The sequence below is a fragment of the Microcebus murinus genome, chromosome 6, assembly GCF_040939455.1.
Source record: "Microcebus murinus isolate Inina chromosome 6, M.murinus_Inina_mat1.0, whole genome shotgun sequence".
Taxonomy (NCBI): Eukaryota; Metazoa; Chordata; class Mammalia; order Primates; family Cheirogaleidae; genus Microcebus; species Microcebus murinus.
Genome location: NC_134109.1, coordinates 38817790 through 38830709, shown reverse-complemented (window position 1 = coordinate 38830709; position 12920 = coordinate 38817790). Strand labels below are relative to the sequence as shown.

Sequence of the window (12920 nt, the reverse complement as noted above, 5' to 3'; positions counted from 1 at the left end):
AGGCGGTGAAGCAGGGACACAAGGGAACTCAAGTGTGCAGCCTCTGTAAACCAACTGGAACCAGACTACAGTTGGTGGTCTCCGATCAGGTGAAATTTATTGAAATCAGTCTCTTATCCAAAGCTTTGGCTTGTGGAACAAGGGGGTTAGTTAGTCAGCTATGGGTGAACTACAATTTGTTTTAATATTGCCAGTACTTGTTTAGCTGCTAGAGAAAAAGAAAAACCTTATGACATTTAGAACATAGTTTATTTTTCAAGTGTAGGGATAGGTGACTTAACCCTTGCCCGGCATGGCCTTAGGTCTTGTTTACAAATTGTTATCTTATTGCCATAAAGAACACATTCTGTCAGTCTATGATCTCTATTTTAACATCAATGCTGGTCAGTTATTGTGTCTAAACTGCAAAGGTAGTGGGTATAATGAAGAGTGTTTGATCTCCCATATCATCATGGTCAGGAACTCAGAAGGTTTCTCTGTTCAGTTGGTTGGGGGGAGAGTTAGGATTCTGTTTTTAGTCCTAAAGTTAAAGTTTAATTTGGTAATCTTCAACTTACAGGACAGTAGGGCAAAGTATAAGGGCTCAACAGTAAAGTACCCAGATGCTAAAATTTTATTAAAGCATACAAATTATATTTCACTACATAAAATACTAGTGGGGAGATAGAGAAAACATTTCCAATTAAGTGTTTGAAGCAATTTGTGTTTTTTCTTCTGAAAAGGCTTCATCTGTCCTCTGTCGTTTAACAGGTGGATCTTCGTGATGCTCTGTAACAAATTCAGAAAACCTATTTTAGGTAAGAAATTTAGCAGTTGAAAATATTTTTAAAAAACAAGCAGTATAGCCATTTTTAAGATTTTTAATTTAGTTAAACATGAAATAATATTCCTCTAGGTTTATTATTTTAATGAAATAGGCTTCCATTAGACTGAACAGTATATCATACTAAAATTTGTAAAATTGGGAGAAACCAGTCACAATTGAATGGAAAGAGATCTTGAACATAAGTAACTAATTAAGTAATACAAAATATATATGTAGCCCAAAGAAAGATACATGAAAGTTATTATAGTTTACATTTAATTCCCCAGAAATTGCTCACCTAGATTCATGGTCTGGTTCTTGTAGAGTATAGCGGTAGGAATCTGAAAAGTGATGCATAGCATTTCCTTATTAGGGGCCACATTTCTTACTAGGTGAACTGAACTGCATGCCTCCAAGGAAATGCCTAACACAGCTCCAGCTCGTTGCCGAACATCCTCAGCAGGATCAGCATCTTTGGAAAAGCTGTAACAGTGGACTATGGGAAGGAGCTCCCTGCTGCATGGCTGCCCTTCTAAAAGTGATTTGAAAGCACTAAGAAACTCTATAGCCTTTGCTGGCAAGTTCATGACAATGTGCACAGAGTGTTTTCTTTCTTTTGACAGTCCCAGCTGCTGCGTTAACTCTTCTTTGACTGGTCCTTGCAGGAATTCTTTCCCATCCAAGTTGAAGACTTTCACCTTTTGGTCCACTTTATTTAATTTACAATTGTGCAACAACCATTTATGGGATTCAGGATTGAGATCATTGGCAAATACAGTACAGTTTTTCTTTGCTGCTGGAATGGCAAAGGGCCCAACCCCAGCAAAAACATCAAATAGGACATCGCCAGGTTTGAGAATTTCTGTGATACGGCTATGTTCTGTAGAGAGACGAGGATTCCAATAGACTTTTGAAAAATCAAATTCATAGGTGTAGTTGTTTTCTCGAACCTGAAAACATATACTTTTAGTTAATCTCCTTGGCCCTAAATTCCAGCCACTGATATTGGATAGGTGTGTGTATGCATAAGCAAACACATACACATTTAAATTTACTACTGTAAGAGCAAGTAACAGTGCATTTAAAGGCATTTTAATTAGACAACTGGTTTTTATGCTAATCCTGGGGGGCCAGTTAATATATTGCAGAAGACTTTTTCATGAGAAAAATCATCTCTTCAAAGCCAAATGGTTCTCCATTTCAATCCTAAAAAGCCATAAAGTAGTTTCCAAATCACATGAGAAATTTTTAAGATAGGCGAATTAACTGGTTTAATTATACTCTCTTATGTCACCAGATAGGGAAGAAAAGGCCTATGATTTGAAACAACAAACCACACAGATCTGCATGGTGGGTAGCTAAGTTGCAGATAGCACTTCCACACAGCAAACAAGCTTCTCTCCTTATGTAGTTTTCAGTTTGTAAAAGAGAGGCATGATAGATATAGCATTGAATTTTGAGGTATTTTACTATGTTTTTAGATAGTTACTTGGACTTTGCAAATTTCACATCTGTAAGTTAGAGTCAATGTATATGATGAATCAATCATTCTCATATTTTCTTTCCTTTCCCAAATTTGAATTTTCATGGGTAAACTAAATATATACAGTGAAGATAAGTCTTGAACAAAATTATGACTTCGTGCCATTTCTTTTGTCTATCACAGACATGTTAGAAAACAGAAAATAAAACTAAAATTGCAGTCATAGAATACGACCTTAGCCATCATCTTATATCCCTTAATTTATGGGTGAAGAATCAAAGGCCAGAAAGTTCCTAAATTCTGTAAATCTCAGAGAGATATATCTTCCATCTCTGCTTTCCTGGACTTTAATTCCAAATTTGTACATTTTCCCCCCCTCCCAAGCACATCAAATGCTTCTGGCCATATTATTAAGGTTCCAGAGTTGGAAATGTTTCTGCAAGTTTCTGTCAACTAAAAGTCTTTCTAGGCATAATCTACAAGGATTAAGTATGTCTTGAGAACTATTTTGTACACACTGTTCTATAACTTTCTTTTCTTTTTTTTTTTTTTTGAGACAGAGTCTCGCTTTGTTGCACAGGCTAGAGTGAGTGCCGTGGCGTCAGCCTAGCTCACAGCAACCTCAAACTCCTGGGCTCAAGCGATCCTTCTGCCTCAGCCTCCCGAGTAGCTGGGACTACAGGCATGCGCCACCACGCCTGGCTAATTTTATATATATATATTAGTTGGCCAATTAATTTCTTTCTATTTATAGTAGAGACGGGGTCTCACTCTTGCTCAGGCTGGTTTTGAACTGCTGACCTCGAGCAATCCACCCGCCTCGGCCTCCCAGAGTGCTAGGATTACAGGCTTGAGCCACCGCGCCCAGCCTATAACTTTCTTTTTTGTCATTTAAACTGGCAATGGACAATTTATTTTAACAAATATGGAGCTAAAAAATCGTTAATGATGTAATATTCCATTGCATAATTATAACAGAGTTTAATCAATTCTTCTGGAAAGACTTTATCTGTCACAGTTATCCCATCAGTAGTCTATGTGAGTGCTCACATTCTCACATACTCATCAATACTGGTTGTGATAAATATCTTTAATCTTTGTCTTCTATTCTGATTCTAAACATTAATCTTGATATACACTTTATTTGGAGATAATAAAATATACCTTGGTCATCATGTTCTCCTCTCCAGACAATACTTCCATTTGGAAATTTCGGTATGTATTATCAATATTATTGATTTTATTTACCACTGAGGTGATTCCTGGATTTTTGTCAATCATAACTTGGCCTAAAAGAAAAGATGAAAATTAATAATAAATCCTGCCTGTTGATTACAAAATCAAGGCTAAAACTGCAAATATAAAACAGAGATGAATTACATTTTCTTTAGAGTATAAATAAAAACTGTACCTACAGTGTGTAATGTGGCATGCAATTCTAAAACTTCAGCAGATTATTAAAATTAATGTCTGATTGATGCCAATACTCACAGAAAATGGGTACATTTTTAAAGAAAAAAATGTTGAGGAGTTTGGGTCTACCTAATATGTTTGCATTTTTTCTAAATCTTTTCAAATGTCCCAATACAACAAGTAAACAAAAAGGTAGACCACAGGGAACTGAGAAAGAAAGTAAAGACAAAGACCCTGGCAACAAATGGTCTCAGAAAACAGCATAACATCTGGCTGTCCCCACTGGCCTCAAACCAAATGTCTGTTTTACTGTGGATTTAAAACAAATGCCTCCACTTTGGAAATTTATGCTGGCAAAACAATATTTCCAAATAAAAGAAACATAGATTCTTTAGAGTCTTGTCTAAATAAAATGTTCATTTACTTAAATTGTTCTTTTTGTCAAATATTTATCACAGCAGAAGGGCTATAAAGATAATAAAATACATCAGAAGTGGCATATTGATGTCTTTTAATCAGTCTATTTTTGGTTAGCACTTAAAAATTTTTATAAAAATCGATATGCTATTCACTACATAAGGAAAGATAACTTGATTTGTGAGTTAGTAAAAAGTACTCAGTCATACAAATATGCTGAAATACAACCAGAATCTGTCCAAATTCTCTCTGATAATTAGACATCTAATTTACTATATATATATATAATATCAATAAACTCTAATCAATCATTGCTCTATCCTGTTCTGTTTCATTTATCTGAACTCAATTTTTAAGGTATAGAAGTTAGTTTGAAATAATGAATGAAATTAAAACTTTTTTAAAAGCTACTCTGAAGGTCTGTAGTAATATCTTTAAAATCATTCTTGTATGAAAATGTATTACTTTTAACCTATGAGTGCCCCTTTATGAAAGAGAGGTTATAAAATAGGAATGCCAAAGGAATGTTTGAGTTAGAGTAGGCAGTAATTCACAGGAAAGCCTAGACTTGACATTTGCACCCAGTCACAATTATAAGAATCTGTTTAAGTATTATGTCACCACTATCCATCATCAGTCGCTTTCATCAATAAAAACAAAGGAAATGCATAACAGCACAGTCCTAAAATCCTACCCATGCAAAATACTGAGTACTACATTTAAAGCTGAAAATAATTCCCAGAAGTTCTGATAATTATATTTAAAAAAACAATTTGGAGAATTTAGGTTAGGAGTGCTAAAAAACAAAGTATGGTGCCTGACACATAGAAGAGGATCAGTTGGTTGAATCAATGAAAGCATATAAACGATGTCTTGCATTTTTGACTATAAAACACTCAAATTTATGAAAGCTAGTATTGAACACAGTCCTGAAAGACTAATAAGTCTTGGGTACCAAAAAAAATATGTTCAATGTAGCTGCCAAGGCAAATAATTCAAGTTTAATCTACACTTATGTATTGGTGTACACAAAAGCCTGGACCAATACAGCTTGCTATGACTCTAAAGAGGGTTTTCCAAAATGGCCCGTAAAAGAGGGTACGTAGCTCAAGATACAGCTTAAAGTTACAATGATAAAATGTCCCAAGGCTGAAATTTGGCATTTAAAAACATAATTTTAAAAACTAAAATTAGAATTTGTGAATTCCTTTCCAGCACATGAATAAAAACAAAGGAAATGCATAACAGCACAGTCCTAAAATCATACCCACACAAAATACCATAACACACCTACCAATTAAATGCTTGAAAGGTAGCTGATGATCTCGAAGGTTCAAGTGTGCAATATGTCCAACTCTGCTAAACCCTGAAGTCACATCTTGACCTTCAGGAAGCACAGCTTTCAAGATTTCCTCTGACTTAAAGTTTTCATAAGTTAGTTCCAAATTATATTTAGATATTTGTGGTTTGACATTAAGCTGTGTTAAAATACTGAGTTCTGCTTTCTCAAAAGAATCATGAGTAAACATTTTATAGGGATCCAACATAATTAGTCTATTTTCTTCATCGTCCGGATCTTCAATCACACGTTTTATGCCTGGGCGCTGCAGTGCTGCCCTTTTAAGGGATCGCATCAATTTATTGACTATTTCTTTCTTCACTTTAAGCACTGGAATGGTGACTGTCTTTTTAAAAGCTGTTCTATCAAGTTTTGTCATGCCTCGAACATCAGAAGGTGGTGAAAACAATTCAGAGTCTCTCTCATTTGTTTCTATTTCTGGCATGGTTGAGGATCTTTTTCGTTGACCGGGTAAGGAAATATCAGATGCTTTCCTAAGTTTCTGTGTCAGCGATGTCCAAGCTAGTGGAATCAAAAATTCTGATTCAGTTATGCTGCAGCTTTTCACTTTCAGAAGTCTTCTTGAGAATTCAAATGGTCTCCATAAGATCCTAGAAAAAGTATTTACTTAAGAAATACCATAAAGCTACAAACTAATGTTCATGTTCACAGGTTTTTGAGAATAAAAATCTAAGTTCTATTGTTTCAAATAACCTGCTAAATGCTGATAAAACTTTTAGTGGTGTGTGTAAAGTATACTATCTTTTCCAGAATAGGATGACTTTTATTAGTGGCAGATAATAAATTTACACCTTTAACCCACCTGCTGCCAGTGATCCATGCATCAGCGTTCCGTACTCAATGAACCTCTCTACCCACAATTTTCTACAGAATACATTTGGGATTGGAAGGCTGAAATTTGGGTTAAAGGGTCATGTCTAAAATGAAATGGTCATTTACATGACATAACCAATGGATATACTTATCGGGATATTCTCACGGGTGCTTACTGTGTCAGATGCTGTGCCAAATGCTTTATACATATTGTCAATCTTGGGAGGTGTGAAGTATAGCGTCCTCATTTTGTAAATGAGTAAACTAAAGCTCAGAAGTAGGTTACCTCACCCAAAGTTTCGTTGCTGGTAAGTGGCTTAGCAAGGTCTGACTTTAGTGCTTGTGTTCCTAATATATTGCTATGTTGTTAGTCCTCCATGTTTACTGCCACAGGTCCTGTCCTTAACTAGAGGTTTCCATATTCTGAGGGCGACAGCTCTGCTGAGTGTTATATGCACAGTATTACTCACTTTGTTTTCTAAAATACCAACTAAGTAATTGTAATGGGAAAAGGTTCTGCTCCAGAATCCTGTAAAGCAACAAAGTTTAACCTCATAGGGTTCAAAATGGGTCCAGCAGTTAACCACTTGGGTGACCCTGAGTAGATTACTTAATGTAAGTGTCGGTTTCCCATCTGTAAAAATGCGGCTAAAGGATTTAACTCGGACCCAAGCGCGACACCTGGGCGGATGGGTGACCCCGCGGCGTTTCCGTGCCCAGGCCGCACGAGGCAGAGAGCAGCCCGGCCGGACTGGTACCGCCCCTGGACCATCAGCCCGTCTGAACCGCCAAGGGCACCGCGGCCGCCACCTCAGCACTGCACCATTCAATTCCCAGAGTCGCTCCGCATCTGGTTCGGTGACTAGACTCCTCACCTCATGCTCCGGTGCCGCTCCAAAACCAGCTGCGGGAAGATGGGCCGGCCTTCGATGACATCATCACCGCTCGCCGCAGAAAGGGCTAGCGTCAGATCAAGTCGACGCGCTCCTTTTTTACCAGCTGCGGAGAGGTGCCGGAAACACCGAAGGGCAGGGCCGATGGCTCCTCCTCCGGCGCGACTAACGACGAGATCACAGGGCAGGGGAAAAGGTTCTCAGATGGGCCTGATAGTTAGCAAAAGAGCAGCATGGAGACCTCCCAGGAGAGCATCAACGCTGAGCGGGGCTGGTACGTCTCTGCGCAGCAACCCGAAGAGGCGGAGGCGGAAGAGTTGAGTCCGTTGCTAAGCAACGTATAAGTGGCCTCTGTTTTTTTTCCAGGCGCTGACGCCCTTGGCTTCCCTCACGTGCCTGCTGAATAACTGGAGAAGAAGGAGCAGGGCACCGGTAGAGGGGAGCAGCTGAATCCCGGGCCCTGGGGTTGGGTCCCGAAGGCAGCAGCTAAGAGTCAGATGAGATCGAAGGGGTTATGAATGTGACGGCACCCTAACATACTCTAGAACTGCGGTCCCCAGCCCCCTGGCCGCAGCCCGGTACCTGTCCGCTGCCTGTTAGGAATGCTCCATCCCCGTCCGTGGAAAAATTGTCTTCCATAAAACTTAGGAACTGGCTGCTCAGGCGAGTGAGTGAAGATTCATCATCTGTATTTACAGCCGCTCCCCATAGCTCTCATCAACGCCTGAGCTCCGTCTCCCCCCCCCCATCCCCCGCCCGGGTCTGTGGAAAAGTTGTCTTCCATGAAACCTGTCCTTGGTGCCAAAAAGGTTGGGGACCGATGCTCTAGAAAGAAAAGCTGAAGTAAAGTTGCAGTCTCCAGTGGAAGACATGTAGCGCTGAGTGGAGGCTGGGCACCGGACGGGATGAGCACTGTAGGGCGGTGTGACTCACTGCTTAGTATCTTTATCACGTTCCTGTTTTCTCTACCAGTCTTGTGACAACTTTGCAAGAGTCATAGGATTTTTCTTTTCTCAACTCAGCCATTGAGGGAGTTATAAACATCTTACTTAAGAACTCTTTAGCGGTGGAGGAGTGGAAATGATCTGGCAATAATAATAAGTGCATAAGGACGGGCACTGTGGCTCATGCCTGTAATCCCAACACTTTGGGAGGCCTAGGCAGTAGAATTCCTTGAGGCCAGGAGTTTGAGACCAGCCTTGTCAACATACCAAGACCCCTTCTCTACAAAAAGCTTAAAAATTAGCCAGGCGTGGTAGTGTCAGTTACTGTAGTCCTAGCTACTCAGGAGGCTAAGGCAGGAGGATCTCTTGAGGAACGCTGCAGTGAGCTATATGATCCAGCCTCTGCACTCTAGCCTGGGTGATAGAGTGAGTCCCTGTCTCAAAAAAAAAAAAAGTGTTTAGCATTTCCCTGACCCTAAAGCCTGTGCAGTGGACACTGTGCTTTTTAAGTCAAATCATTGGACTGTAACAGTGTCTAGGACTTTGTTCCCAAATGCTATGGGGGGAGGGGGTGTTTTCAGGGATATCCTCTCCAGAGCAATGTGAATTGCTTCCGTTTATTATAGTGTCATTGCAAGATATTCCTGACTGTCCTTCAAGTTGGATGGAATTAATTCATTAAGTAATAAATAGAGATTAGTTTTACAGTCCTACTAATTGGACAGTTGTTAACCCAGTCCCAAGATGACTCAGGGATTTTCAGTAATCACAAGAGAAGAGGCCATATCCTTCCTCTGCGTCCCCACCCCATTCCTGTCCTATCTTCATCTCTTGGCAAACTCAAGGTTAGTCCTGGCTCTTCCTGAAGCCTACCTGGTCTCTGTACTGGTAGAGATGATTTTCCTAGGAATCTCAAGGTTCCTGGAGCTGCACTAGTGGGAGGTGGGAAGGAAAGGAAAGGAAACTCAGGCTGGTTAAGCACCTAGTGTGTCACACAAAACCTGGTGGTTTGCGGATTTTTCCATAACCGTTCAGTGATTTCTTCACAAAATTTGAATTCCATCATCCAAACATTTAACATTTCTAAATTTGTGTGCTTACAGGAACTTCACAGACAGGGATCCTCAGGTGTTTCATTTGGTTTCTCAGTGTTTAATTTGATGAATGCCATCATGGGAAGTGGCATCCTTGGCTTAGCTTATGTTATGGCTAATACCGGTATCCTTGGATTTAGGTGAGTTTCATATTTTACTATCAGTTTTTCCCCATTTTGATAGTACACTGAGAAGCAAAGAGATAGGTTCCAGAAGCTGCTGTTATACAGTTTCCAGTTAAATTATTCCTGAGGTTTTACTATTTTTCTCGCTAATGTTGATGCTAGTCTGTAGCTTGGAGGATTACTATATAGTTTGCTTTTTTATCCAAAAGTGTGGATAGTTTTTAAAAATGGGAACTTGATCGACTCTCTTTTATAACCTTAAAAACTTATTCACAGCAGGTGTGGTGGCTCGTGTTTATAATGCGAGCTACTTGGGAGGCTGAGGCAGGAGGATCACTTGAGCCCAGGAATTAGAGGCTGCAGTGAGCTGTGATTGCACCACTACACTCCAGCATGGAGGATAGAACAAGTCGAGGATCTCTTTAAAAAATAAAAGAAGTGGCGTATTCCTTGTGTCAAGTTTATCAGCCATGCAGATTACTTATAAATAGTAATTTTATAAGTGCAAACATAATCATTTCATTCTTCTCCATCTTCTCCTCTCCTATTGTTAAGTAGTCTTATTTCACTTTCTGAGGTCAGGCATGTGTTCTGTGCCTATTTTTCATCTTTCCATACTCAGCTCATAAGGTAGTTTTGCCCTGAATAGAATACAGTCCTGGATTTTCTGTGCTCCCATAATATTTTGTATATTCATTCTGTTATTATAATGTGTTATGATTTGTTTGCAAGTTAATCTCCCCCACTAAACTGTCCATTAGAACTGAAACTTATCCTTAACATCTAGCACCATGACTAATAGAATGAATAAACAAATTTCTTTTGTTTGTTTTGTTAGTAGAAGCAGACCTGTTTTACTAAGAAATTTAAAATATGTAGAGTCTCATTTAGATCTATTTCCTTTTATTACAAATATTTTGATAAGCACACCAACTTTTAAGTAACCCAACTTGCTTTTATTATATGTATTCACAAACTTTCATTATTTTTAAAAATAAAAACTATATGTGACACTTTAGGCAAGACATAGAGCTCTTGCTTTTTGTTTCTTTTTGAAAAATCATGTTTTATACACCAGGGTCTTACACACAGATGTATACCACTGAATGAATGCGTGTTCACTGAATCATATCAACTGCCTCTTTTGGTGATAAGAAATTGCTACTTTGTGAGATCTCTGATGTCAGTTTAATGGAGTATACTCTCACCTCTCAATTTTGCTAATTAACAAGTATTACCTGGACCACAGAAATAGAATATCTTCAACTATTGGGGCAATCTACTGGGACCAGCTCTATAGCTAGAAACTTGTGCTGCTAGTACTTTCCTGAGGATAAGTTGGAAATTATGCATGTTGTTTCTTCTTACACTGTTGGTGAGAAGACTTCAATCATTATATTGTTTGCACATTTTTCAAATTGTGTCATTACAAGTGTGTTAACTGTATTGTTTTGGTTTGGTTTGGAGAGAGTGTGTATGTTTAATAGATATTAGGAAATACAGCCTTAATATTAGAGGTGAAATTATGGTAAGGAGGTCCACATCATGGGAAGGAGGAAGGGAAGGGAAAAGAAGAAGATAGATTTCATAACTGAAACTTCTGTTTACACTTAAAATAGGAAAAAACAGTCATAAAAGAGAAATTTTACAAGATCATTGAATGGCTGAACCAGCAGTCAGCAGACAAGAATACAAAATGAGGAAGTGTAATTGCATTTTAAATAAAGTTTGTTTCTTTTTTATTTCTTTTTTGATTTTAAAAACAGTACATTTTCATTTAAATAAAATTTGATAAGTACTAAAAAGTAGAAAAGTAATAATATCTTTGTAATTTCCTTCATGACCATTGTTCAGCTACTCAGAGACAATCCACATGAACATTTGTGAAGAAATTTTTTTTGTAGTGAGACACCATAAAATAGAGAAACTTTTTGGGAGCTTTGACTATGTGTTCTTTTATATTTTAGTTTCTTGCTGCTGATAGTTGCTCTCCTGGCTTCTTACTCAGTCCATCTTCTGCTCAGTATGTGTATTCAGACAGGTGAGTAAAAATATGCTGTTTCATTTGGTGAAGCAATCCCTTGAGTTTGTATTTACATAAAGGATTGGCTGTCTCAAACCTAGTTTCCAATGGTCATATGTTATTAGGTAGGGTGATTGAAATGGAGAATTTAAAAAGGCCAGAATATATAAACCCAATCCTGTGGAGGAATATCCAAGGACAGGATGGCAGGAGGAAACTAGCATTCTTCCCTGCTTTCCTCCATAGCACAACATAATTTTCTGGGTTAGAGTAGATTAGGGGAGCACCTAAAAGACATTCAGAGGATCCAAACCTTATGCTTATGAGGAGGCAGTAGACAGATTTTCATTCTGATCATGTTTCTCCTCAAGGAGAACACCTTCCCAGATCTATTGCTGCCTTCCCTGCCCTAGTCTGTCCACTAGACAGAGGTAGAGATGGCAAAATTAGGATTGTAAAAGGCAAGGTGGCAAAGCTTTGGATTTATTTAGATACATTTTGTATTTTTACTTGCAAGTGTATGATAAGCTAGTTTTTTCTAAGTGGCAGAAGTATGTGCAATTACTATAATATGTATTTATGTTTTTCCATTTGAAATTTCATTATGCAATTTAGTCATGTATTGAATAAGTTCTTTGAGGTTGCAATAAATAAAAGCATATGAATTATAGAACTGCTTTTATAAGGTTTTCCTTCTGTAATTAATGAACAGTCTATGTCCATCAATCCTGGTCTTTGTATAGTTTCTTTTATTTTTGGATTAGGTCAATTTTGATGCCAAAATTATGGCTTTACTTCTTACATGGGTGAGTTCATTTTGCTCTGTCTGGTCTTATGGTTTTCAGATTTTAAGAAGCAGAATAGATACAAAAAATAGATAAAAATGGCATCATTCTTGGCTGAAATGGATCAAGAAGCCCAAAGATGTTTCTGAAACTTTTAAGACTCCTCAGAACATAGTTCTAAAACTACTGCTCTAGTTTGTTTTCCTAAAACCTATCTGTGCATCAGAAAACACCCGTAGATCTTTTTATATACACAGATTTCTAAACATCAGGGATCCTAATTCCAAAAACCTGAGGCAGGACTCAAGAACATGTTTTTTTCAAGTCCTGTGGGTGATTCTTATGCAAAACTGCTTTAGGATCCATGGTTCATAGCTGTAACTTGTAGCAATGGTTTGGCCAGCCAGTGCATGTCTCTGTTCTCAAGGGGCTTGGGTGAACATGCAGACAGATAAAAATACTAGGAAACAATGCAAATATTAATGCCAAAGTAACAAGTTGTTCATAACAACATCCCAAATTCAGGCATAATAGCTTTAGATAAATTTATTTATAAATCTTGCTGAAACTTGACTGGAATTTTAATTATATATTTTGAAATTTTGCTTCTTTGTATGAAAAAATTGTTTTTACTTAATTATGATAGCTTACCTAATATCTTAATAGCTTTTTGTCAATTATGTGGCAACTATGTCATCTAAACTTCATTATAGTTTTAATAACACTAAAATATTTTATTAATTTTAATTATTTGGGAATAGTATT

The 12920-nt window shown here is 37.9% G+C and overlaps 2 protein-coding genes across 9 annotated transcripts in view; one reads left to right on the top strand and one right to left on the bottom strand.

The window, feature by feature from the left end:
* Positions 1 to 590: 590 nt before the first annotated feature.
* On the bottom strand, positions 591 to 7297 carry TRMT5 (tRNA methyltransferase 5). Of its 2 annotated transcripts, none has more exons than XM_012777645.2 (5): positions 7167 to 7297; positions 5413 to 6068; positions 3453 to 3577; positions 1104 to 1755; positions 591 to 768 (listed from the first exon to the last, which is right to left on the bottom strand). In XM_012777645.2, the coding sequence occupies exons 1-5, from the start codon at positions 7169 to 7171 to the stop codon at positions 683 to 685; spliced, it is 1524 nt and encodes a 507-aa protein (XP_012633099.1). In that variant the 5' UTR covers positions 7172 to 7297; the 3' UTR covers positions 591 to 682. The 2 variants fall into 2 exon arrangements, with proteins under 2 accessions (XP_012633099.1, XP_075860100.1); XM_076003985.1 differs by having other exon boundaries at positions 5413 to 5979; positions 7167 to 7293.
* Positions 7298 to 7383: 86 nt separating this feature from the next.
* The window catches only part of SLC38A6 (solute carrier family 38 member 6), a 61631-nt gene continuing 56094 nt past the window's right edge, over positions 7384 to 12920 (top strand). For 6 of the 7 annotated variants that reach the window (XM_076003987.1, XM_012777640.2, XM_076003986.1 and 3 more), the window contains exons 1-3: positions 7384 to 7522; positions 9232 to 9362; positions 11315 to 11388. In XM_076003987.1, coding sequence (XP_075860102.1) covers positions 7418 to 7522; positions 9232 to 9362; positions 11315 to 11388 — 310 coding nt within the window. In that variant the 5' untranslated portion in view covers positions 7384 to 7417. The remainder of the gene's footprint in view (positions 7523 to 9231; positions 9363 to 11314; positions 11389 to 12920) is intronic. The other variant, XM_076003991.1, reaches the window with a different exon arrangement.

What these genes read in the sequence shown, in the direction of transcription:
- TRMT5 (XM_012777645.2), bottom strand. An exon ending in ACCTTTCAAGCATTTAATTG is followed by an intron (nt 3,578 to 5,412) that starts GTAGGTGTGTTA and finishes CTTTTCTTTTAG; the next exon opens with GCCAAGTTATGATTGACAAA. An exon ending in AGGAGAACATGATGACCAAG is followed by an intron (nt 1,756 to 3,452) that starts GTATATTTTATT and finishes ATATGTTTTCAG; the next exon opens with GTTCGAGAAAACAACTACAC.